Below are 27,594 nucleotides of genomic sequence, written 5' to 3' on the forward strand. Positions count from 1 at the left end.
CAGCCCCTGTCTCATCGGATGCGAAGGTACGAGGGGATGGAGTAATTGAAGAGCAAGTAGTCCATTTTGTATAAATTAAAAAGTCTTCTTTGGTAGAAGGGGCTAATGTCCTGGAAGAACTGGGCCGTCATGTCGTCTGTCGTCCTGGTGGTCTTGGATGAAGATGGGAACTTGACACTTGTGTCAGCCCCAACCAACTGGAGGATGTAGTTCGCATCTTCAGCCAAGGTCTCGTACTTGCCCACCACGTCGTAGTGGACGATGCAGGGGTGGCAGAGCGAGTGCACCCGCTCCCAGTGCTCGTTGAAGGGCTCCTCCCGCTGAGTCCGTGGATCCAACAGGTAGTAGACAAACTCCTCGAAGCGCACGTCGTCCCCGCGCTCCAGGGCCTTGTCGCTGGGCTCCTGCCGGTGCCGCCGGATGATCTTTGTCCCGTAGCGCTTGTGAAAGGCTGTATTGTAGCTGCGGGTGAACTTGTTGCGGTATGCTGAGACCAGGCGCTCGAAGGGCTCCCGCACAAAGATGAACTTGAGGTAGCTGCGCAGGCGGTGGTTGATCTCGGGGATGCTGTACTCTGAGAGGGTGCGCAGGTTGGATGAGACATGAGCCTCGTTGGCGGGGATTTCCAGTGGGTCTCGGTACTTGCCTTGCCCCGTCAGGACCATCATCACCCGCTTCCAGTTAGTGCAGGCCACTTTGGGCACGTAGCAGTAGAGCAGCCCATGCGTGTCATCCACCACCAAGTGCCGCAAGTCATCCGGCCGCAGGAGACGCCGCTTGCGGGTGTAACGGTTGCAGATGTTGCTCAACAGCTCCCGTCTCTGCTGGTGAACCGCCTGCAGTGACGACTGCTCAAACTGGGGAGACAGAGAGGAAAAAAGACATGGTTACCATCTTGCCCAAGCTGATCGTGGCCTACAAAAAACACTTGGTCCACAACTGTCCCCATCCCCTCCTCTTTCCTGGGTTTGGCACTCACGCAAGTGAGATTTTTAGTCAGTTCACTGACTTTGAACTCAACTTTTGTGCATTTAATCCTTGGACCTGCTGAGGGCAAAACACAGAACAAAATGTGATAAGGAGCCAGATGAGAAGCCAAGTCAAAGGGGATAAGGGAAGAACAGGAGCTGTAAAGAGGGTCAGTAACCAAATATTTGTTATAGCACCCACACATACAGAGCTAAAGGTCTCCCTTACACCAGTCCTGAGGGGCATGTGTGGTCTGACCTCTCCGGGCCCTTCCCAAGAGCTTTGGGTTTCTTCTTCTGAGGGATTATTTTTCCACACACTGCAGTCTGATGCCTCAGCTCTGGTCTCAGTCTCTTTTGCCCACGGGGAGGTCCTTTTTCTTTATCTCTTTTGATCCTTGTGCCAAGGCCTGGCAGCTGCTGCATTGGCTTCCTAGGAGCCCAGAGTCCCCTGACCTTTGCCGCAGCTGAACCCCCCTCCAGACTTGGGGATGTGGCCTTTTCTGTCACGGCTTTCATCAGAAATCCCAAAATGTCATTAAAACATCTGGGGAAGGAACTCATTTCCAGGAACTCAGAAGGGGAAGGTCCCTTCCTCCTCCTGCCCACTCAGTCCCTCAGGAGGGTTGGTTGGGAGGTTTCGTGTTCAGCCCTGAGGTCACTGCTGGGAATCTCCAACAGCCTCATCCAGCCCACAACCGCTAAAGACTTCGCCGCCTGTTTGTTAACCTGGGGGAGCTCTGACCCCACGGAGCTGTTGCTCCAACCTGGAGCAATGACCTCTGTGTCACAAGATGAGGGTGGCTTCCACTTTGGGGTTGTGAAGACAGTCCCACTGGTGTCACAGGACATCACAGCAAATGTCTCTGCAGCCTCAGGATGAAGCGCAAGGGCAGGCCACCTCCTTGGTCCCTACAGCTTTGCTGTTGTCATTGCTTCTCCATGACAAAGGACACCCTTTGCCAAGCTTCAGGTGCACCTTTGCCTCACCCTGGAGGCCCATAAGGGGTTTGGGGAGGCATCAGAGGCTGGGAGAGGCATCTCTGTGGAGATGACGGGGCTTTGTAAAGCAGAATTGCTCCCTACATTTCCTTTTCTTTAAAAGCCAGAGAAGTTAAGTATCAGCACAACATTCCAGCAGAGATAGGGTTTGCTGGCATCATAGAATCATTTTGGTTGGAAGAGACCCTCAGGATCAGCAAGTCCAACCATAACCTAACTCTAGCACTAAACCATGTCCCTAAGAACCTCATCTAAACGCCTTTTAAACCCCTCCAGGGATGGTGACTCCACCACTGCCCTGGGCAGCCTGTTCCAATGCCTGACAACCCTTTCCAGGAATAATTTTTTTCCTAATATCCAGTTTAAACCTCCCCTGGCACAACTTGAGGCCATTTCCACTTGTCCTATCATATAATCATAGAACAGTTCGGGCTGGAGGGACTTTAAAGCCCATCCAGTCCAACCTCTGCCATGAGCAGGGACATCTGCACCCAGATCAGGTTACTCAGAGCCCCGTCCTCATGTCCAGCCTGAATCTCCTCTCTTTTAATTTAAAACCATCAACCCTTTTCGTATCGTAACATCCCTGCTAGAGGTTTTTATATATATATATATATACACATATACATATGTCAATGTTTCTATATAGCTTCCAATATAGACGCATCTATAAATTATTAGCTCAGAAAGTGCAGCAATGATGCTCTTCCCTTCCTATGATGACCCAGAGTTGGCTTTGAAATATTCAGACAGCGAAATCTCCTGGGTTTGCCCAGCTATGGCTCAGCCCACCAGCAATGAAACCATTTGCCCAAGTCCCAGCAAGGACTATAAGCAGATTTATTTATCAACAATTACTCCCTAAAGCAATTTGGTCTTATCTTTTGGACACAGAGGTTCAGGACCTTGAGGGTGGTGGGAGATGGCACAGCACCCTGCACACCAGAGGGGTGGAAGAAGGGGTCAACCCCCAGCGCCCCACTCCCTCTTCACCCCCATTTCCCTCTCCATGTCCCCTTACCTGGTCGCTCTCGTACAGGGCCTGGAGTGGGCTGCGACCGGCCTTCCCCTGCCAGGTGGATCTCATAGCCCTGTCTTCTGCAGCTGCAAAAAGAGTGAGAAAAATCAGCAGGGTTGGAATGGCAGCTTCCCTCACGCCCTCTGGAGATGCCCAAGTTGCAATGAGGCAACGTCCCCTGAGAAGAGACAAATCCATTTGGCTCTGGGGGAAGATGCTGGAGCAATTCTTGTCCCTCCCCCTTATTTTTAAACAAAGCCTGTAGCTGGGGTTCAAAAGATCCTGACCTAACCTTTAAACAAATAAAAGACCATAAATAAAGGTTGTTACCATTTCAAAAGCACCTGGGAACAGTTTGATCTGCGTGCATTTGGGAAGTGCCCCTGTGTGCTGGCTGCATTGGCGAGGGAATGACCCCAGAGGTGACAGGACCCCCACCAGCACCGGGTCAAGGGACGAGATGGCATTGGGGCTCGGCAGTGCCGAGGAGCAGATCCAGCAGTGACAGCTCTGCGCTGAGCCCCCACGAGCTTGGAGTTTGCATTGCCAGGCTCAGGGACACAGTAATTAATAGACAAATTAGTCATCTGACTGTGGTAAGTCGTTTCAAGTTCTTATTTACTATATTTCCTTGGTTTTTTTTTCCTTTCTAAACAGCAACATCTCCTCGAGTTTTGAAGCTGATGACAGTCCTCACCCCTTCCCTGCCACATAGATTATCTGGTTTGATGTTGGAGGATTATTTGCTGCAGCACCAAACCTGAGGCTGGATCTTGCCAGCAACAAATGCGGTGCCAGACACCCAGTTGGTGACTGATGCTCAAGTTCTGATGCTCATAAATTATGAAGGGATGCAACCATTTCCAGGCTATGAAGCATCTGCTTCAGCTGCCATCCCTCAGCCCCAGGGACCCGTTTCCAGCACAGTGTGGGCAGAAACACGTGGATAACCCAAACCTAATCTGTGGAGCCAGCTACAACATGGACACAGGCTCTTGCTTGCAGTAACACCACCGAGCAGGTGTCCCACCTCTCACCCACCCTCTGCTTCTCATATCTGACCCTCCCCATTAGCAGACAATGCCACAACAGTTGTCATACAAGAAGGTTTCTAACCATTAGGTTGTGCAGCCCTAGTGTTGGATTCCATGGAAGAAATCACACTGTGACATTTAAAATGAACGAGGATGTTTCTTATTGTTCAAGAGATCATGGCCTGGGAGGTTCTTCCAGCCCTCCCAATTCCTGGTCCTACAGGGACCTTCTAAAATGTCAGAAGGACATATGTGGTGGGGGGAAAAACATCTCTCACAATCCATTTCTGGCAACAGGAAGGTTTCTAACACAGAAGCTTTTTGCATGACTGTTTGGGGCTCTGGAGCTTTTCATTCACTGACCATCACCAAATAAAACCAAATCTGTTATACAAGCCTCAGGTGGCATATTTTTAACCAAAATAACCAGAAGGAAAAAATCCAAATCCTATCTTCATTTTTCTGTAGTTATATTTTTCTTAAATAAAAACTGCTCCAAAAGCGCAAAGCCACCAGGGTCAAAGCTAAATACTGTTCATTCTTGGAGCTGTAATTAGGGGAAATGACTGCCTGGCCTCACCAGATTTCATCAGCAATGCCTGTATGCTTGTGCATTTGCGGGAAATGAGACTTCCTGCAGCACTGGACTGATTGAGATGTGACCTAACGAGAAGGTACAGTTTCTTCCTCAATGCCCTGTATCAGTTACCCCACAGGAGGGTGAAACAGCATCTGTGCTAACGAGAGACAAACGGAAGATCCAACGTACGCAGTGCTGGGCTGAGATGCTCATCCCAGAGGAGCCCTGTTTCACATTTCCAGGCTCATCCCTCTGCAAACGACAGGGAATTAGATCGACCTTGAAAACCTGACTCACTGCAGCTCCAATCTGCAAGCAGAGAGCATTAAACTCCAGTCCCTTTCCTGGCTGGGGCTCATAAACTCCTGTTCGATTTAAGAGTGTGACCCTGCCATGGGCTGCCTGCGAGCACCCTGAACCACAGCATACACTTGTCCTATATTTAGTAAAAGCAACGTGGAGGCGTTTGTTTTCGAGATTAACACGTGCATCAACCAGAACCTTTCTTACAAGTGACATAAGCAAACCCTGGGTGGTTCAGGCTGACCTGAAGCTGCTAGAAATGCAAATGCAGGGGCACATGGAAATGCATTCCCTGGGAAAGGCGGCAGCGCTCGGCACAGGGTCAGGTCACAGCCCCGGAGGAGCGAGCTGGCTTGGCAGGAGGCTCTTTGGGGTGAACAAAAAGCAAATCTGCAGTAAAGCAGGGAGCGAGCAGAGGTCAGGCAGGACAGATCTGTGCTCTGACCGCTCTGGGCTGCGCCTTTTGGTGCTGCTGTGGCAGGGGAACAAGCCTGGCCAGGGATGCTGCACCTCATGTGGCTGTCACCAGCAGCCCCAGCAGAAACGTTGCAAAATGGATTTCCTCCAGCCTTTCCCCAACGCAAGGTCTGGCAGAGAACAAGCCATCTCCTCTGGATAGCAGCACACCCCCTAGGATCCACTCTATGCTTGTGCTGTACAGAGTTCCAGAATAAAAAATAAATAAATAAAAAGGAGGAAGAAAAAAAAACACAAGGGAAAAAGCTGCCAGGCGGCTCCCGTGCGGCTGGTGGAGCTGGGGAGCGCTGAGCTGGCAGGGGGAGACGCCAGCACTACACACTCACCGCATCTCGACAGCTTGTGCTCTCCGACACCACGACACCATTCCCTGCCCGGGGCGGTCGCCAAACCTTTCAGAGCAAAAGCAAAGGTCTGGCCCGACAGCAGGGTTTTAACAAGCGTCCAGCTGCAGGAAGCCTCCTCTCTCAGGCTCAGAAACTGTCTGCTCGCGCTACACTCGCTGTCCCAAGCGGAAAAGCAAAGGGCTCCTGGCTGGGCCATGGGGATGGCTTTTGAGGCCAATGTTAAACCCTGCAGCAGTGAGGGAGATGCAACAGCTGCAGCCGTGTGCAGCTCAGCACAGCATCACACTGTTACCGGTGCGTGCAGGGGGCAGCAGCCGATCTGTGTGCCCCCTGGGACCAAAGCATCTGTCCTCTGCAGGGCTGGGGTCGGAGCGGCTGCACGTGGAGACAAGTCCTGGCTGTCTGTGGCCAAAGCATCCCTAAAGCATCTGGGATCACCCAGCACAACAGCATTGGCCATCACAGCAGTAGGCAAACCAGGGCTGCTGTGTCCTGCCAGAGCCAGTGGAAAGCTGCAGCCAGCGATTTAACCGAGTCCAGCCCCCCTCAAACCTGGCTTTGCCACCTAACGCAGCTCTGCCCCATGACCTCAAGCTCTGGCCATGCCTCTTTCGCCATCCATCAGCCCCAGCACCTACAACATCTCAGCTGATGCACTCCCCTCCCTGGCCTCCCCTGGTCACCAGACCCCGAGTCCTCACGGACACTCTCTATGAACACAGCTTGGCCATCCCTTGGACACAAACCCACATCTGCTCCACCCCAGCTGTCCCATTGTGCCATTCCACAACACGCTCTCATCCTGCGGTCTCTCCTCATCCTGCCCTCACCTTCACCGCCTACTCCAAGAGGGTAACAGTCCACCTTAGGAAAGCCGAGCTCAAGAGACCCCACAGCTGGCTGAGCTGTACAGCTGGAAATTAAAAACCAAACATGCAGGCGGAGTTGGGGAAAGGCTCGATTCTTGATCTGTCTGTTTCTTCCATCAGACCCGGGATGAAGCCTGGACTGTGAGGAGGGAGGAAGGGGACAGGTGGGCAATGGCACTTAGACATCCCTCTTCTTCTACCTGTTCCTGCTGAGAGCAAGTCCATCACCACATCCCATGTACCACTGGTTCACCTATCTCTGGGATGCTCCTGGGACTCTAAGAAGTTTGATAAGGCCAAGGAATACTGAAATATACAGCAGTGTTAAGGAGGGAGTAGCATCAGAGTAAATTAATGGTTCATGCTGCGTTTTGGTACCATGGCCCTGAGTACAGCAAGATCCTCCATCATGGGGGGCTGCCAAGATCTTCACACCCTGCCTTTCCTCCTGACTTCATAGCTTGTTACTGAGGTTCCCAGATTCCACCACATGCAATGGTAATCCTCGGAAATTCAGCATTGCCACAATTGCATCTGAAAACAGGGAGGTCACTTAGCCAAGGTATATTGAGTTTCTAATGGGGAGAAAATGTCAACCCTTGGCAACCGCTGGATCACCATTTGGACAGCAAGTATCAAGACAGTGTATATTTGTAATACAAATCCCCTGCAGCTTCAAAGCACGAGACAAGGCAACAGGAGTGACGCAGAGCAAGGGACCGAAAACTCCATGCTAAGGCAATAACATAGACAGAATCACCGAGATGAGCCTGAAATGGAGCTCAGGCTCATTTTGGAGTCTCCTCTGCTTTCAGTTTTTCCTTTGGAGCTCAAAAAGGCAACACGCTTCCTCCCTCCTTTTCCCTGCCAGCCCAGATTTTAGTGCTGTCCCACCAAAACCGGAGCACTGTGACATCGATACCACTTCCAGCCACTCGCCAGCTCTCTTTGGAAAAGGGAATAGGTTTTAAAGCTGTGAATATTTAGATGTACTAGTTGATTGCAAAGACAGACAGACATGTGTGAGGTGAGGGAAAGACTGGATCATGCCCTTCCCAGACTTCTGGAAGCACCAGTGAAAGAATTTGCTGTTTTGGCTGTAGAGGCTCTTAATTATAAGGGAGGTTCTCTGCAACCACAACAGCAAATCCAGGGCCTGAATTGAAGAGTCTGGCCAGGAGACAGGATTCAGGCAGCGACAAGCCTGCGAGGCTGACATCAGCATTACCAACACTTTAAAAAACAGTCTGAAGGAAAGAAAACAATTAAAACATGTGGGCGCAACTGCATAGGGGAATAAAATCTACATGGCATTCACTAAGTGCAGCTTATACCCATACAACCTCATCTGTGAATAAAATAAGCCATTTCTGTAGACCAAGCATATGTGGTAGATCTTTACCTAGATATATGTAATGCATGCGATAGGACATACCACAGGAAATAAGTACTTCAGAGAAAATGAAGTTTAAGAGGCGAACTGTAAGGGGCACAAGCGACTGGAAAGCAGGTGGCATTTAAATGGGAAACACAAGGCATTTCTGGTAAAATATCTCCAAGGTAGGCTTTGGGATCAGTACTTTGGGAATTAGTTGACATAAAAATAGATGCTGATGATGGACAAAGCATTGAGAAAAGCTGCCAGGCTGGGAGAGACGGAAAAACCAAACAGGGAAACTAAAGCTTTGTCCTGGATCAGGGGAGTGGAAATTCAACAGAATTTAATTTCACAATGTTGGAATTCAGCAGTTTCTGCTACTTTGCTGCTAGAAGTGGCAGGAGGTCCCAGATGCATTAGTTCTGGGCTATCAGCTGCCACTGTGACAGTCATAAAAAAAGGCAAATGAAGTCCTGAAGCGTTTCAGGTGAGGTATTTGCCATAGCAGCAAAAAGAAAAATAAAAGCATGAATACTATTATCCATAGCACCGGCGACCTTCACCTGCAGCACTGACAGCTCTGCTCTCCTGGGACCAAGGCAGATCCAGAGCTGCGAGGTGACGGGGCCATCCCAGGACCTGCTGCCCCATGGGAGGCTGCAAGGGCTGGATGTACGTATGGGCTGCGCTGGGACGCAATTGTCTCCTGGGAACGGACATAGAATCATTTTGACTGGAAGAGACCCTCGAGATCATCAAGCCCAACCATCCTCGTTGCTCAGGTGCCAAAGAGGAAGAGGTTTGGAAAGCCCATATCAGTGGGAGTCTGGCTGAGATGCAGCAGGAATCCCAACCCTTCTTGGCCTGGAGGATGGAGCATTTTCTAGGCTGGACCCTGGGGGCCACAAGGAGCCAAAAGCTCCACTTGTGGTCTCCAATACGAAACACTGGAGAGGGTTAAAGCCTGGAGATGCAGTGGTCTCCAGCCAAGGAAAGCGAAGAGACAGAGCGTGTTTGCACGTGAGTCCGCAGCCCAGAGGCACCAAGGAGCTAATCCTGACCCCACCGCTGTCTCACAGCCCCAGCTTTGCTTCCTGTTGTGTCTGCTCACAACCTAAAAAAAGAGAAAAAAATAACTGTGGTGCCAAAATGCTTAGTCTGGGTGTTAATTACAGCCTGCGAGTCCCGGTGGGTGAGTGGGATGGGTGCTGAGTTGTACTATGGGAAGAGCTCTCAGGGCAGCCCGTCCTGGGGGCATCAGGTGAGTGGGATGGGTGCTGGGTTGTACTATGGGAAGAGCTCTCAGGGCAGCCCGTCCTGGGGGCATCAGAGAGATGCTCACCCTCAGAACGAAAGAAAATTCTTGAGGGAAGGGGTGTGTATGAATCCACCACATTTGTGTGAATTCACCACATCACAACAGATGTTAAACATAGGAAAATATTGGGGTGACATGAACTGATTGCCTGGCACACATGGCATGTGCACAGATGTGCAGCCGAACTGTATTTGTACGATAAAGAAGAGATTACAGTGGGAAACAAGTAAGAACAATATTACCCCTTTATATTAAAAGGGGAAACAACACACGGAGCTCTATAGCATAAAGGGATCGGCACTTGCTTAAAGTCAGTCACTGGAAGAGCCAGAAATCAGGACCAGGATCTCTTAGCGGGCACAGCAATGAGCTCTTCCAGACTTTGCTCTTTTTGACTTTTCTCCAGCACCTGTTGTGGGTGACCAGCAAATGTGTTGGTTGTACCAGTGATGGCTCACTTGACCCTGACTGCAGAAATCAGCCCTGCTCGGTGACGACAGCCTCCTCGCTATTAAAACAACTGCGCCCAAGAGACAAGGAGAAGGATCCTGACATCTAATTTAAGAGAGGATATTGAGACTGCATTATTCGAAGTCAAACTAGCCAGAGCCACTGCCTGCTGAATGGGTCCAATTTTTGATTTTAACATCCAAGAGGGGAGAAATAAAAGAGAGAGAGAAAATAAGAAAAAAAAAAAACAGAGCTTGAGAGCAGCAGTGATGGATCCAGACATTTCCTGCCGTCTGAGCTCAGCTTTCCCTCCCGGTTTGACAGCAAAGCCTGAGACACACTGCCCGCTTGGCGGCTGGACACTTGGACTGTGTGAGGATGGTCCAGGGCACAGAAGCCAAGAAATCCCACATGGAAGCAGCAGCCGAAGCCCTGGGCAGTGGCCCATGGTCTGCGTGAGGAGCAGCCCTGCCTGGAAGGATCAGAGCTACGGGACTGAACAGAACTGGTCTCAACGAAGCGAAGTTCAAGTCTGGAAGCTCCAGCTTTCATGTTTGGGCTTGTACTGGTGGATAATACATTCCCTCCATCCCCGTCTAAGCACAAGGGTTTGTTTGTTTCCTTTTCTTTTTTTAAAAAAAAGATACTTTTCAAACTGAGGTGATGTGGGAACCCAAACACCATAATCCTACGACAAGTTCCAGACCCACCAACTTAACATGGCTGAAGGTAGTGACTGTTGTTTGATGGAGAAGATGACCAAGTAAGCGACCATCTGCTTTCCTGCATTCATCTGTTTCATTCAGCAGAAACTAAACCAACCGAGTGACTTGAGCTTGGCTGGATCAGACAGAACCGCGTCCCAGCAGCACAAGGATGCTTGAAAGCTTAGCTCAGGCTTTTTCCCACTGCTGCACATTTTCTACCATCCCCCCCAGCTCTTCTGAAACAGCCAAACCAAATAATTAACCCCCCCCCGGCTCCCCTCACCTCCCAGCACTTAGGAATTGCAGAGGGCTAAACAGAGATGCCTTGTGAGGAGGTTACCCACAAAGCTAAGGGAAAAACCACAAATAAAAGCAGCTCGGAGGCAAACCTGAGCGAGGCAAGAAAGGACACGCACATGAGGAGGTTTACGTAGAGAATAGCACACATACAACAGGCACGACAAGCTGCGGCAGCCAAAGACAAATCTCCTCTCCCATCAGCTTGGACGGATGAACCTGCACGCATCTGCATATGGGAGAAGGTGGTTTTGCAGCACCGCAGACACAACGGTCACCTGGAAGTGATGTTTTAGCTGCTGCAATAAAGTACCATTTCAGGGGAAGATGAGGGAGGGGTGCAGAGGAGGGAAGAAGGCTGCACCCCATCCCAAACACCCATTTTCAGCCCACGTCTCTGCTGATGAAGCATCCCCAGTACCTCCTTCCCAGCCACATTCCTCAGAAGAGGAACCACGAGCAGTGACCTGAGGTCACAGTCCTCACTTCTGAGGAAGCCCAGCTGTACAAACCTTCTAGACAAGAGGGAAATCAATGTTTTCCAGCCTCCTTCCACCAAATGCACACACTCCACAGGTACTATCCCCCAGGACAAACCCTTCTGCAGCATTTCCATCCTCAAACCACACAGTTCCTGCACACACAGAGGTCTGAAGATACTGGGGACCTCCTGACTGCCCTGCTACAATGTGTGCATGGGCTCTCCCCGATGTCCAAGATGACTTCTTCTGGGAAGGAGGTGATGGGAGGTATCATCCCCTAAAAATAATACCCTTGTCCGCAGCAATCAACACCTTGCAGCTACTCCATAGTACCAGGGCTGCGTGGCACAATGGGATGGTAACAGCAGCCAGACTCCCTGGCACTAATGACCATCTCCCTCTAGCCAAGAAACACACTCCAAAGAGGGGACAATGAGTCACTGTTTTACATGGGATAATTCGACAGAGCGCGCTGCTTTTAACAGGAAAAATCATTCACTCTTGTTGGGATGTGCCTGGCTGGAAGGCAGTGGTCCATGCGCGACAGAGGGACAAAGGGGCACGATGCCTCTGGGAAATGTTAATTCAGGGCGTGGACAAAGATCCTAAACTGTTCTTTATGGAAAGTGATGGAAGAAGAGCCACGCAGAGGGGTGAGTACAGGTCCTGCTCTTGTTCCAGCCAGACAGGGAACGGCTGAGCCTGCCAGAAGCAGCAGCGGTTGTGGTGAATGTCTGGGGGTAGAAACATACAGCTCTAGGGAACTGAAACAGACCAAAAATCCAGGCACACCTTCCTCCACCCGTGTGTGAGATCCCCGATGTCTGTACATAGATATCTGCTGTTGAGGACCCTGTGCACGCTGCACCAGGGGATGGAGCAGCAGCAGAGCTGCATCACCTCTCTGATATTGGGGCACTTATGCCACCTACAAAGTGCAAAATACTCCCAGCAAGGTACCCTCGCACACAGAAATCCGAGGGCAGACAGGAGTGAGGACAGCCCAGGAGCACCAAGCGTTTTAAATGCACCCACACCGTTGCCCACCTAATGGCAAAAGGCAGCCGGATGCTCCCTAATCCCTCAGTGCAGGGATGCGATGTCCCTCATTCGTGACTGTCACCTACCCATAAACATTCCATGCTCAATGACTCACGCCAGATGCAATTAAACAGCAGATGGCAGATACGGGGCATTTGGCCTCCAGCACAAAGTGCCACCAGATTCCAGGTTTCTCCTTCTGGATCCAGCTCAACACAGACACATTGACTTTCATAGAAAAATGCCTCAGTCCAGCCTCCCAAATGCTGTGGCAACCTTTGTAGGGGAGGCAATGCCACTGTGCCAGGGAACGACGGCAAACGCCTCCTGAGCAGCTGACGAGACAGAGGCGGCAGCTCTGCAGCTGACCTGACCCCTTCCCAACCGCAGGCCCCTGCTCATTGTCCCCATCGTCACTGACTCTTCAGAACCTTCTCTTCTAGCTCAAACATGTCTTGACCAAGATCCTAACCAAGAATCACACCGCGGTAGGGCCTTCTGATAGGTCACACATGGTGCTGGCACTGCCACGACTACAGAAATGTGACAATAAGACCGATTTCACATCGCCATCCCCTCCTCAACTGAAAGGGTGCTGAAAGTACCCCTCCAATGGGCAGCTTCTTCATCCTCACTCCTTGGGGTCTAATATGCTCTTGGCAAAGACCATGGCTGGAGACAGGACACTGCATGACACCAACCACTGTCATACCAGAGCCTGTGTGCCCCATGGTGTTCTAAACAGCGGTCCAATATTCAGAGCCATTTGGATTTTTCCACCTGATGACAGGATCCAAGGGAATGGCAGGAAGATGTGCCAGGGAAGGTTCAGGTTGGACATAAGGAAAAGGTTCTTCACCCAGGGGGTGCTGGACACTGGAACAGGCTCCCCAGGGAGGTGTCACAGCCACAAGCCTGACAGGATTCGAGAAACATTTAGACAACACCCTGAGATTCACAAGGTGTGAATTTTGGGGTTGTCCTGTGCAGAGAAGGAGCCAGACTTGATAATCCTTGTGTGTCCCTTCCAACTCAGAACATTCTATGATTCTCCAAACCACTAAAAAAAGAGGGATCTCTGCTGAAAGCGCTCCAAAGAAACACGGCAGGCACTGCTGACAACGTCATCTACACTGTCTGCTTCTATTAATCCTCTTACAGATTTCACAGGAACGGGAAGGCACAGCACTGAATTCACTGTCCCAGGCGTGCGAGTGTTACCAGCCCTCCAAAGCCATCGTGACCCCCTGCCAGCCCCCATCCCCGGTCCCTTCCCAGCAGGCTGCTGGAGCCCTTGGTGTCCAAAGAGACAATGGACTGGTGTGTGTGTTTTGCTTCTCGTGCCTGGATGACAAAGCCAGCCCACAGAGCTTCGTGTTTGCAGTGCAAACTCAGCACTCTGCAGTTAGCGCTGGAGCTGCGAGATGATTTAGCATTAACGAGTTTGCAGCCAGCTCCGCCTTCCATATGCCGTACACAACTGCTCCGACAGCAGCCACAAAGGCGGATGGGAGGTTTGAGGAGGGTGTTTTCAGATGTATGTATTTTTTTAAGCTGCTACAAAAAGAACAGTAAACTCCTAACATGAGACTGAGCCTGAACATCCTGCACTATTGCAGATTTCTGCTGCACGTCACATGCACTGGGCAGGAGAATAAGTATCTTTCTAACTTTATTTTTTGCCTTTTTTATTTCTTCTCTATCAGGAGACTGGTGAGCCTTTAAAACTGCCTGGAAGAGACTCTGAAACCTGAAATCCCTGGTCTGCCCAGGCTTCACCTGGGTGACTCCTGTTTGGGGAGCGCTGGGAGTTGCTGGTTCCAGAAGCGACTTATGATTCAGAGATCTGGCTGCTGGAGATGCTTTAAAACCACCAGAGCATTACTCCTGATGCTCGAGATCCTGGAAGGTTTACTTAGGAAGAAGTTATTACCATTGCCATTAAGATACTAAAATTACATACGGAAGCTCCCTGTTTTCTGTAAAGCCTCGTGGAAGCTCTTTCCTCTCTTGACTCCTGCTTTCTTACTTTGCCTTCATGTTCCTGAAGGTCATTTTTCTTCATTTCTCACTGCTGGCACCTCTTGGACCACCATGGTGTCCCCACTTGGGCACAGGGGTGGGCACAGCTGGCCCTTGGCTGTGTGGCTCCCTCCTCCCCAGAGACAATGACAGCTCTGTTCTTCAGTGCAGGCTTTCTTATTCCAGTTTAGTCAACTTGAGTCAAGGATCAGCCAGGGAAACTCTAATCAAGTGATGGAAAAGGGTGACAGCTATAGGATTACCTCACAATAAATCATGCAGAGAGGGAAAGAAAGAATCCAGCTGCTTCACACAACCAGCCAAATGCCACAGCATCGTCTCTGGGGATCAGAGCAGGACCAGCGCCAAAGGCAGCTGCTCTGGACACTCCGTCCCATTCAGTTGTTCCACCTAAACCCACATGTCCCTGTGCTGGCAGGAGACTCTGGTCACCTGGAACCAGCCTGAGGCAGATATCAAGAAGGTTTAATAGAAGGATCACAGGCATTTGAGGTGAGGGGATGTATTTCACCAGAGCAGTGTGACTTGCTCTCCGCTGTCACAAGGATTGCGATTGAGATCTTTACAGGAACCAGAAAATTAACGCTACCCAGCAGGAATATGGCCTATGTGAGCAAATAGAATATCTGTGCTTAAGTACCATGCAACCTTCTGTTTTCAAATGGTTAAGTCCTCTCACAAGCCAAGCTAGAAGCTTTCCAGGAGCAATTTCTCTTCCCTATTACGCCTGTCGCTCTGCTGGCCCTGGCTGGCTGCTTGCATATATAATGCAAGCCTGAACTGCCAGCATTTCCATTCCTTGTCAATAAACCCCTCCTTTCCAGTCTGCTGCTCAACAGGAATTGCAGCAGAAGGGCTTGCGCTGGCAGTGCCAAGGCAGAGCTCCCTGCCGGGATGCACAGGGGCTGATTTTCAACTGGCAAAGCTGCCCCAGAGCCCCATCTCTCCCCTGCACACCCACAGCCCTGCAGGCTCCCATCGCTGGGGCAGGCTCAGGCAAGCCATAGGTGCAGAAAAACCTCTTGGGCTCAGCCACATGGATCTACCCAGACATGAGCCCATCTGCACCAGCCTGCTGCCTTCAGTGCAGCTGCTGAGGCCACAGCAGCCCAGGGAGCTAGGGGAAGAGGCTGGATCTGCTCAAAACTTTGCTGAAGTCAGGTCTGGTTCAGGCAGATGCTGTTTGTGCCCTCCGCACGTAGGCTACTTACACTAACACAAGAAAAAATGAAGTCTCTCTAAGGTCATGCGGCTCAACAACTTGCCTGCTGAATATGCATCAAGCCATCTTGTCAGCTTTGCGCATCTGGAACTGATGAAAGCCTCAATGAGCAGATCTTGGGAAAAAAATGCACATTCAGCAAAACAGTCCTAACGCACCACGGTGGACACAGCCATCCAACCCCAGCTTTGATTCACAGTTCTCACCCCTCTGCTCTCAGCAGCTGAGGGTCTGTGTCCTGCTCTTCTGTGTGACCACAGGTAGTCAACCTGCGAGACTCACTGCCCCAAGATACAGAGCAAGAGGCTTTACAACATGTGGAAGAGATGCATGAGCTTGCAGAGGAGGACAGGAGCTAATTACAGCCTGCTGGAGGCTATGAAAACCATCTCTAGCACATAGCTTATCATTGCATCGCTCCTTGTACCTCCTTCTGCTGCTAGTAGTGGGCATCTCCTGAAGCCACCAAAGAGCCAGCACATTGAACAGGAGGTACAAACATCTCCAGTATCATTGCAGCACTGAGATGCAATAAATATAGCATCACAGGGCGCACCTCATCTGAGTCCTTTTTGGATTTATCTCCCTGCTGCTGGCCAAGCCCTGAGAATGGCTGTTAGCAGCAAATGCTCTAAAGACATCTCCTTCCATTTTACAGGGAATGACCAAGTCTAATGGAGTCCTCAGGAAGAAGAGAACAAGGACTCTTGCATCTACACCCACCCAGCAGCGGCTGCTCATAGGCAACTGAAGCAAAACTCCACCAGCGTCACGTCAGTCTCAGAGTGCCTGTGTCTGCTGTTCCTATTAAGCTAAAGGGAAATCAATCTCTCCGATACTGCCAGGAGTAAACTTGGAAAAGACCCAGCTGTGAATATGCTCCCCCTGCACCCTTGCCAAAAGGAACAGCCCGGCTCTGCAGATGTGTGCAGGACTGAACTCGCCGCCTTCCCGTGCCGCGGAGAAACACGACTGTGCAGAGACTCCCCTGCGGCCAGGGAGCTGGGCAGAGCCACACGCTTGCAGGGCACGGCGATGGGGAATGGCTTAGGAGCTTCTGACCTCCAGTCACGTTGTACTAATTTCCCATTGAAGAAAGCCCTCTGGAACTGGGGAGCCAGTCCCAGAGATACCCACACCCGGCGGCTCCAAACAAACATCACCTTTGAACCTCGTGTCAACACTGCCTAGTGAAGCAACACCCGTCCAGAGAGCAGGCGTGGGTTAGGTTTGGATCAGGCTTCACGTTAGCGATGAGGCTGCAAATCCCCAGGCAGTGCAGGGACCACTCCAAGGGACAGCTCTAAACCCACTGCTCGCTCCCTGAAAAGGCTGGGAGAGCAGCCAAGAGATGGAGGGCTATTAATCAAGTGGCATTTACAAAGAGAAGAATAAGCTGTGAGCACTGCTGTGACAAGAAGCCAGGACTTGTGGCCTCAGCATCCCCCCATACCACAGAGGTGACACAGGGTGGGAAGGGACCCACAGGTCACAACATGCCCTATGCATTAATTACCGTGCAGGTCCAAAACGTTCACCAGCATGTCTCCTCCATGCGTACACACCATGGGTAGAGCTGCAAATGCCTGCCCAAGCTAGAGGCTTGCGGATCTGCCACTTGAGCCACCACAGAGACAGTGACACCTTCAGAACAGATGTTCTGGGGAGAAAGCAGCTTCAAGTCCAGCTGGATGATGCTCTGGGGGAGTCCATGAAAATTAAGTCCCGTTATGAAAAAGCTGGGTCTCACCAGAATCGGGTGCTTCTTCAGCACAGCAGGTCTCAGCACCTGTGCTCAGCCATGGTTTGTTTACATGGCCACGTAACAGATTCACCCAAGCATGACACCAAACTCGGACCTGGGGCAGGGCAGTTTGCAGCATCTCCCAGCTGCAGAAACAGCTTCGGAATGCGACACACCCCCACGAGGGTTTGGTGACAGCCATCAGGCGGAGCGGCACCGCTGGGAACACTGAATGCATTTGTTTTTCATTGCCCCAATGCATCAGGGAGGATCGTTGATAAGGTGGAGAGAAAGCAGGACACGCTAACAGAGAGGGAGGCAGACAGGGCTTGAAGGAGCCAGGTTGGGCTACCCATGGGGCTGGGAACGGCTGGTGCTCGGAGAGTCCAGCTGTAGGTGCAAGAAGCTCTCACCACTGTGCAGGGAAGGACCGGGGACAGCGTGTACAACCGGGACAGCAAAAGTAGGCAGACACTGAATCCAGATGGAGTCGCACCCTCAAAACCAGGTTCTTGACCATTCTTAATACAGAACAGTGATTTTCACCTCAGCACGGAGCTGCCAAAGGATGTGGGTTACGCGGCCACGCTTTCAAGCATAGGTAGAAGGTGACACGACACCTCGGCCATGGATGTCGCTGCTGAACCCGAGGGTGACAGAGCTGCTGCAGTACCAACCAGCGGGAGAAAAACTGCCTGCTTCTCTCATGAGAGACCAACTCCCAGCTCTGCCCAGCCAAATTCCCATCAGTCTGCCTGCTCATAAATTTATAAATCTTTTATCTAATGAAAGCTCATCCAAATATGAAGCACTATGGGGAAAACAGGAGCAGGCAGGGCAGCCAGGCTGTTCCTCTGCCGGGCTGCAGGAATTCCCCACTGACTGGCTCAGGGTGGGACACCTCAGTGCCCTAAAGCTAAATCTGCTCAGTGCCATCCCATGGAGCTCAAGGGAGTGGATTTGCGCAAGCTGAACAGATTTGGAATTCCTTCTCTGAGGCAAAAAAAGATCTGGTCCATCTAGAAACAAAATTCAGGCTTCTACAGATCTTTGCCTCCAACCCTGCAAAAGGTGGGAGCTGGAAAGGGTTACGAGGCAGGGATCTTCTGAAAGCATGTTCACTCCAGTAAGGGCTGCTGCAAAGGGCCTGGGAAAAACGAAACCTGCTCAACAGTGTCCAAAAAAACAGTTGTGGAGAGCTCAGCTTCCCTGACACTGGCAAGCCAGCGTAAAGATGTCCCCACATCCACAGGTGCCACCAGGCTGGGTGGGCAAAGGGACAGCACCAGCTTCAACACGGATCTCCAATGGCACAGCTGGGGTCCAGACCCCACGCAGGGCTCTCGCACAGCTGCTCGCAAACTCTTCCTACTGAAAGGCCATTTTCTAGGCGGCTGCCCAGGGCGAGTCACAGCGATGCCGGGGCTGCCGCTGAGATGTATTTGCCAAGTGCAGGGGAGCGTGTGTGCACAGGGCAGTGTGGTGTGTTTGCTTTTTGCAATCGCTGTCCTGTCTGCGGGGCTCAGACTGTAGGTTGAACAACATCCCTTGAAAGCACACTTCAGGACAACACTGCGCTCTGCCAGGTTCAGCCCGGCGAGACGGGGAGGAAATGTGGGGGCTGTTAAATGGTGGGGTGGTAGTCAAGGCTATTAGTCGCTGCAGGTTCATCTGGCTGCTGGGTCTCCTTGGCTTCATGCACAGGAGAACAGGCACTGGTGGCTGCTGAAACCGACTGTGCTGCCTCCCGCAAAGGACATACTTGGAGGTTGGACCCTATTTATCAGAGCTCTACAACTGACTTTACAGGAATTACATTGGGTGCAAACCTGCAACAGAGCAAAAACTGGGCTGGCCAGAATAAACCATGGCAGCTGGTGATGAAGCAATGATCCTGGCATCTGGAGATGAGCATCAGGGAAGGGGGAGATCTGCACAGGGCAGCAGCATGTGTAGGTATCACATTTAGCAACACCTCCCACCATCCGGCCCTGCTGAAACCATTTTATTGCCAAGAGGGTGGTTGTATTTGAAGAGAAAAATTAGAAGATCCATGTGAAACAGTGGGGAAATTGTAGAGGGCTCGTAGTTGAATATAGACCTGTCCCAAAGCTGCAGATCCAGAGAGGAGACAGAGATGGGGTGTCCCAGTTTACAGCAGCACAAACTCCGCAGGTGCAGGTACATGTACGGGAAAGTGCAGATTGCTCTGACCTCGACAGTACAGGCTGGGAATACAGGGCTCAAGTCTCCACGGATAGCAGTCACTCCCCTTCACCCACCAATTATTTTACTGAGGGGAAAAAAATCCCCCCAGGTCTTAGGGTAGCTCCATTTGTCTCTTTTCTCAGCACCAGTGCAAGCCTTGAAGCGAAGGCAGGACCATGGCGATGGTCACCCCAGGGCTACTCAGTGACATGCTCCCTCCCTCTCAGATCACCACTAGTCTTTAACCGCCTTTTAACAAGGAAAGTTTTGGGCGATTGCTCAGCTCTGCCTCAAAGCCTTGATGTTCACTCCTTGGCACTGCAGAGGTTAAGAAGAGTTAAGCTCTTATTTGGGTCCTCAGCTCCAAGGGGGAGCAATGGGAGTTAAGCACCTAATGCCTTTGTAGTTTCCTGGCTTCTGATAGCCAGTCCTGGAAGAGACAGCTGTGTTTGCACTCGGATTAGGATGGAGAGTTTGTCCTGCTCTCCATTTAGATGTTTGTGGGAAGCAAAGAAAATGCAGCACATAATAAGCCCCAGCACCCCCAGGAGTGCCCTGGCCACTGTGTGAGCACTCATCTCCCAGCCTCAGACCTTCCTCACAACCACCAGAACATCCTTCCTGCACCGACACACAGGCGGAGGTCCTACCGCTCCCGGGAGATGCTTCTGTGGAGTCCTTCAAATCACGGAATCATAGAATCATTTGGTTGGAAGAGACCCTCAAGATCATCAAGTCCAACCATTAACCTAACTCTGGCACTAAACCATGTGCCTTTTTGTAGGATAAATAGGAGTGTTGGGGTTTGGGGAGTGGGAACAAAGCAGGAAATGCAGGTACAATGTGCAGCCAAACAGCCGGGCTGGGATGCCAGAGGGATGCGGGGCCAGCAAGGGCTGGATCTACCCAACAGAGCGACCAGGATGTGAATCTCTCCTGCAGGCACAGAGTTAACTCCCAGCACACTAAGCCCCCTCCTTTCCCCTCCTCACACATATCAGAGATTCTCAGGAAACCATAGAAAGCCAAGAAAGACTAGAAGAAGAATTCCTTGTGAAAAGCCTGGCCCTCGGGAGCAGATGGGCTTCATTACTGCCCTGCTTTCAGCACTGGATGGGGCAGACTTTTCCACCACGACAGGTCAGGGTACAGCACTTCATGTCTTCTTCAAAAAAGGTAGAGCTGAGGGTTTTCCAGCCCAAGTTGCCCAACGCCTTGGCTGATAAACATCGCTGTACTTTGAGCTCTGGCTCCTCAAAGGCTGCATCCTGGGCTTCAGAGCACTGAGAGTAGGAATCTGAGCCAGGGAAAACTGCCCCATGACAAAAGCAAACAAAAAAACCCCAAAACAGAAAAAAAAACCCAAAAACCAAACAACAATGCTATCTCAGAGGGTGTCTTAGATTTCACAACCCTGGCCATGCTTGCAGCGCTAGCCAGGGCAAGGGCAGCGTCGCCCTCGTTATCTGGAAGGCTGAGGACATGTGTCAGCCAGCTGCAAACATCACCCGGGCTCAGAAAGCCGAACCGCGTCCACGTCCCAAGGCAGCGCCTGAATTTCAGCCTGAAAATACCTTTAAACAATGGGGAGGAACTGAGGTCTAAAATAAGCTCTTTCCTGTTCTGAAAAAAAATCCCTGGTTTCTTAGGGTCTGCTCATATCTAAGTGTGTATCTCCATTCACTGAGGTCCAGGTGCATTTGTAGGTTCAGAGACTGGTACTCTGCGAGACCTCAGTCAAATCACTTACAAATTCTATAATCTCTATCACTGCATAATAATTTGTCCCCCCCGAAGGGAAAAATCTTGAAGGACAAGTAAGAGCTGACTGACAGTTCACAAGAGCAACTCCAGACTTTGGATGCACAGCTCAGAAAACTTGAAAGGACAGACTTGCATAGATCAGAAGCAAGAGCTTCTCCATGACCTGCTGGTGCTGAGAGATGCTGGGCTGGGCAACAGAAACCATCCCAAAGTTGGCAGAGTATGGTGGCAATGGGTATCTTCTGTTTCCACCACATCTAACCACACCAGAATGATGAGACACAGTTTCCTGCCTGCGATATGAGTTACGTGTGGTGGTGAAGCTTCTGGCATTGCTGCTCATGCTCCTGCAACATCCTCATCCTCTTCTCTTGGGCTGGTGAAGTGGTATCTCAGCTCCAGGAGCGGCTGGAGGGGGTTTTGCTCTGTCAGTGCCCAGAGGAGATCCAGCTGCTTGATGCAGCAGCAGATAAGGATGGAGAAAGGGATCTTGCTGCTTTGCTGCTCGCAAACCTTTCTGGAGTGGTATCACAACTTGGGCACTACTATGATGCTGGTTCTGCTATGTCTCGTGAAAGAGCCAGATCAAAGGGTGAGTATGTCTAAAGCACAAAGCCTCATGCAAGTCCTACAACTCACGCTAAAAGCAGGTTGTGAAAGGACATGGGGGTACAGGAACCAGCCTTAGGCAACTGCTGCTAAAAAGATGTAAGAAGCAACGTCTGGATGCTTCAGTCAAACAGAACCAGAGGAGAAATGAAGCAGCATTTTGAGATTGAGGGGTTTTCCTTCTTATTGGAAAAGGTGATTCGTTGCTGGAACAAACTGGAAACAACTGGAAGCGGAGCACTCCCCATCCCTCTGCCATGCCCTCTGTCCCACCTAGCCACCTCCAGCATGCACAGGTCACTGGACCTGATACAGGAAGGACAGGGCAAGGAAAGAACAGCCCAGCTCTTATGCAACGGTTTCCTGGGATCAGACTAAATTATCTTCCCCTCTCTCCTTTCCTCAGGCTCCCAAAGGTTCCTCTCCTTTCAAATACTTCGGGGATCGTTCCCTGGCCTGCAAGAGGACTTATTATCAAATAGCACTGCCCAGAGATGGAAGCCTTGAGAGGGGGAATGTTATGTAAAACGTTTCATATAGCACCCGGTCGCCTCTCATTAGGAAATATGTTCATTTAGGACAGAGGAGCTGCTTTTTAACTGCTTAGGAGACTACAAGTCCATGCACGCATCCCTCTGGCCCCTCACTAGCGGCCTGAAAATTGCCAGCTCTCTGAATGTCAGTACAAGTTACTTACTCATGGTTTCCCCAAAAGACCTTACCATTGGGGTGGCCCCACAGCACGTTTAATTAAAGTCTGCAGAAACCACAGATGCAGATGAACACAGGGCCTTACCACCTGCCACTGACCTCCCTCTGCCTCCTCCAGATGTCCTCCCTTCTCCCCACCCCACATCTGCACCAGCACAGTCATCCCCAGCTCCACCGCTGGTGATAAAAACTGTGCGGTTCCCCTAAGAACAGCAGTGACCAAAGCTTTGATGTAGTCAAGGATCAGCAGCCTCCAGCATTTACCACCGTGCCAGTCTAGACTCGCTATGACCGCAGTCAGACGAGACAACGGACAGAGAGCCCCACTGCTTATTCCTACCTCGATATGCAGAAAATGCACGGTGTGCAGAAGGCAGCATAGCCACCACTAACGATGCACCATCCCTGGAAGAACAGCAGAGCAAGACCAACTCAGAAGGTGGATGACAATCATGCCAAGGCCAGGCAGGATCTCCTGGATGGCTGTGGGTCAATACCAGTAGAGCCAAGTCCCCCTGATGGACCACATCCCTCCCAGCACCAAGCTGAGATCGCAGGTTTGCCCGGGAGCTGAGCGTACCTGCCCACATCACCAGGCAAAACGCAGGAGAGCCTGGAGATGCTGAAAGATGACGGCTCCAGCCAAACCCCGTAACTGCCCACTACCACAGTCCTCGCAAACTCCACCTGGCAGTGTGCTCAGCACCACTATAACAGCTCCCTGCAATGCGGATATTCTACTCCTGGCCACGTATCTGTAATTCTGGAGTGAGACAGCTGAAACCAACAGGACAGACAGGTCATTACTGTCTCAGAGCGAACAGGGGACGGTCCACATGCTGCAGCTGCACCGCACAGCCAGGGACAAGGACTGCAGTCCCCGTCACCGCTTGCTGGTCCAGCCAAAGGCAAGGAAAGCCAAAGCAAGGCAACCAGGGGTATGAAGTCCGTGCACACTCAAACCGTCATACGGATGCTCTCCCTGGGGAGCACCGAGACTTTCCTCTCCCAAGTGCCCGTGAGGTTGGCAAACACACCCAAGCCCATCTCTGCCTCCAGGAGGTACAATGGGGGATTCTGCCACCGACTTCAGTACAAGCAAATTCAGCCCAGCACCAAAATAACCAACTCGGCAGCGCTTAGGAACAGAGTTATTTCAGCACATGCTGGCATGTGGGTGTTCCTAGGGTAGAACAAGAAATCTTTATTTCAGCACAGCCACGGAGCTCAGTGCAAACCGCTCCAGCGCTCGACCAACCGGATGGCATTAGAAGTGGGAAATGCAAACGGAGGAGTTAATTCCTGCTCCTCCAGACGAGTGAGCCCTTAGCGCTCTCAAACTTAAAAGGTTTCTAGTTATATCAGCTTTCTTCCCAGGTTGTACCGCTTGTCCTGGTCACAGGATGGTTCAATCTCGATGTGCTGTTAGAAAGGATTGATTCAGCATGTTACACATCACGGACTGTGGGTGGCCCAGGAAAGGCGACCTGCTGAATCCTCCTAAAGAGGGAGAGAAGGATCTAACCACTCCCAAGAGGAACTTGCAGCACTGTTGCTTTTTCTAGTGTTTTTCTTCATTATTATATAGAAACCAAATGAACTCCAAATAACCTCAAGGCAACCATCACCTTATAGATTACACTTTTGTCTTCAAATTATTTACCTATTATTATAACTTGTAACTTCTAAAATTCAAGTAGTTTGCTTCAGTTTGCTTTCCTTTGGGATAAAAAAAAAGAAGGCATTTTTAGCTTGTTTCTTTTCTGTATATGGTAATGACCTTTCCTCTGCTAGTGAGTTTCTCGCAAAACTAGAGAGGAAAGCAAAAACTGTAAACTGAGTAACAATAAGTGAAAGAAATGGAGAAAAAAACAATGAAGGCTGGCCACAGGAAAACAACTATGTAGCTAGAAAATAACCAGATTTTAGAGAACATCAATATCACTTCAATTTACCTCTTTTGTGAACCTTGAGTGGCAAATCTGCAGCGGCTGTTCACCACCCTCACAAATGGGCTGCCCCGGAGCGACAAACACCACCAGTTAAGCATCGCTACCCCAGATCAATCACCTTCTACAGGACCTTTCAAAAATCACACCTGCCCCATATGAAGGAAACCAATTTGCAGCCTATTCAGGGCATTCCCAAGCCTCAGCTGGCCAGCACCTCTCAAGGAAGCGTTCCAAACCCAAAACCCCCTAAACCCGTCATGAGATGCCTTTGCCATTACTGTCACCTGGTTTGCTCTGACCTGACGGGAACTCTCTGTGAAACTGTTGAGATCATGCAAGGGATTAAAACCAAGTAAGCACAGAAAGTTCTGCTGACTCAGACACATCGAAGTCTCCTTTTGAAAACCAGAGTCCTGAAAAGAGCCACGTTTTCCAGTCAAATACTAGAAAGCGAATCCCGTGTATAAACGCAATCCTCTCTCTTTTAAGAGCCCTGGAGACTGGCACCAATTCAGTGCTGCACTTTCTACTGAACAGTCCCAATGCTAAAATAAAGATGCATATATAGTTTATTAAAAAAAGTTACTAAAGAATACAATACTGATTGTGGTCTTCTGGGATTACAATAATTCATTTGACAGACTTCACATGCTCTTATAGAAATACCAAATGCTTGCCAAAACACAACTCCTCTTCAATCTTATTCAGCCAACAAGTTAAGACTTTTTAAAAAATTATTTTTAGGAAAAAAAACACATTAAAGTGATGAAGCAGCCCCTATTAAAGGAGAAGCACATTTCATTGAGTCCGCACTGATAAAATTCCACTAACATCTCAGTCAAATCAGTCTTCTGAATGTTAAGATGCACTTTAAAGGCCCCATTGATGGATTGCCGCTGTAATCAGAACACATTAATACATTGTTAGAACTACAGGAATTACCCAATAACGTCTCTTAGGAAAGAAGAGCTAATTTCCCCAAAAGAACAGAAAGCAGACAGGGAGATAAATAACCCCTCCAGTAGAAAACTGTTTATATTTCAGTTCTGTTAATGCTGAATTGTTTCCCAATGTGGCAGATATTTCTAACGGCATACGCTAAAGAGGTCCCTTGAGCAACTCAACCACATTCTCCAGGACTTTTAGTGATTGTGGGTGTGAAATAGGCATTTGTGGAACAGAGCGGCTCCTTTGTCTGTCCCGACCCCCGCAGGACCGCACGATGCTGGACCCAGTTTCATGTCCTGCTTTCATTGAACGCGGGGACACGGAGCGGGACAGTGACCCAAAAGCAGCCTGCTTGAAAAATGAAATCTCAATTTCATTGCAAAACGGCCGCGCTGAGCCGGTAAATCGGTTACACGTTGCAAGCACACACAACAGCGAAGTTCAACGGTCCCAGCCGAGAAAATGTGCGACCTCCGGGCGGGTTCACCGGCTGACCCCAACTTCAACCCCCCCGCCGAACGGCCCCTCCGCACCAGACCGGCTCCCACCGACACCGAAGTGATTTTAGGAGGCGGCACAGGGGCTGCCCGCGGTGCCCGCACCCGACCCGCTCCGTGCCGCCAGCCGCCCCGCGGACCGGCCGGGGGACCCGCCGAGAAGCGCCGAGGTCGCGGCAGACCCACCTGGGTGGAGGCTGCTCTGGAAGTAGAAGACGAGCAGCAGGAACGAGCCCAGGCAGGCGGCCAGCCCCAGCCGCGCCGCCCGGCTCCGCCGCATCCTCCGCCGCGGCTCGGCGGCGGCAGCGCCCCGCGGCCAGGGCCCGCCGAGCGCCCGCCGGCCCCGCACCGCCCCGGGCGCCGCTCCGCGCCCCGCCCCGCTCCGCGGCCCCGGGGCCGCCTCGCCCCGCCGGCGCCGGCAGGAAGTGACAGCGGAGCGGCTCGGCCGCGGGAAGGGGAACTTGGCCCCCCGAGTGCCCCGCAGCGCCGGGGCTGCCGCTGGGCGCCCGCAACGCGACTCGCCCCATCCAGCCCCGCCGAGCGGCGGGGGCAGCGGGAGGGGCTGGGGGTGCGGCCCCGGGGGTTGGGGGTGTCCTCGCCCGGGGCTGTGTCCGCTCCCTGCCTGCGCTCGGCAGTACGCGCTTCCCCACCGAACTGCCGAGGTGGCTTTAGAACTCCTCGCAGGGGAAGGGAAGAGTTACTGATGTGCTGGCGGAGTTTCCTGAGGACTTTTCGCAGCACGTTCAGCAGTTGAGAAGCATCACAAAGTTTCGTAGCCTTAAAATATACCTTTTTTTTTCTTTTTTTTTTTTTTCTTTTTTTGGCTATCCCCCTGGCCATGCAGTCTTTAACTGAAAGCAATAATGCTTCTGAGTAATTCAAACTCAAGCAATGGCGTTACATAGAAGGAGGACATAATTTTCCACTGATCTCTGCGTGATTTTGGAAAGCAAGAGCGCAAAGCTCTCTTACCGCGTCCTCTAACATCCAGGCTCTGTAATTGCAGGCAAAAAAAAAGCTCTGAGCTTCTGTTGCCCTGGTTTTGAAAGAGCAGCGATGCTGTTGACCCAACTCTGTAAAACACTCGAGATCTACGCAGAGGCCACTTGCCAAATTAGAAAGACAGCCGGATTCCCACTGACAAGTCAATCACTGCTTCTCTCTTCATCCCCAAAATGCTTAGCTTTAAAAAAAGAACAGCTCAAGGAGGAGCCACTAAAAATGACAAAGCAAGCCTGCCTGTGTGTATATGCTGACCTTCATTCTGCGCTCATTTAGGGCAGAGTAAATCAGGAGAAGGAATTAATTGCAGTGAATGAAGCTGGAATGAAATAAAAACCTGAGCAGCACCTTGCAGGCCAAGTTGAGCTATGACCATGAAATTACACAGCTCTTTAAAGTCCCTGTTGGATGCTCTAGAGCAAACTCATTTTCACCAGAGGCCACATCAGCCTTGCAGTTGCCTTCAAAGGGCCAAATGTAATTTTAGGGCTATATAAATATAATTACGCCTATGAGTTTGACAGCCCTGGTGTAGGGAGTGGCGACAGAAATGAGACCACAACTGGCATATCCAGCTTGTGCAGTGGGAACCTCCTTCCAGTAGTTTTCCAGGAGCTGGAAGG

At 50.9% G+C, this 27,594-nt stretch overlaps 1 protein-coding gene across 1 annotated transcript; it reads right to left on the minus strand.

Annotated features, from left to right (window-relative positions):
* Positions 1-11: 11 nt before the first annotated feature.
* Positions 12-26,255, minus strand: CHST13 (carbohydrate sulfotransferase 13; the record flags this gene model as incomplete). The annotated part of the gene is made up of 3 exons (XM_080350753.1): positions 26,156-26,255; positions 2,992-3,074; positions 12-857 (listed from the first exon to the last, which is right to left on the minus strand). Exons 1-3 carry the CDS (start codon positions 26,247-26,249, stop codon positions 12-14), a joined length of 1,023 nt encoding a protein of 340 aa, XP_080206879.1. The 5' UTR covers positions 26,250-26,255.
* Positions 26,256-27,594: the final 1,339 nt, after the last annotated feature.

This window comes from Nesoenas mayeri (assembly GCF_963082525.1).
Source record: "Nesoenas mayeri genome assembly, chromosome: 10".
NCBI classification, from domain to species: Eukaryota; Metazoa; Chordata; class Aves; order Columbiformes; family Columbidae; genus Nesoenas; species Nesoenas mayeri.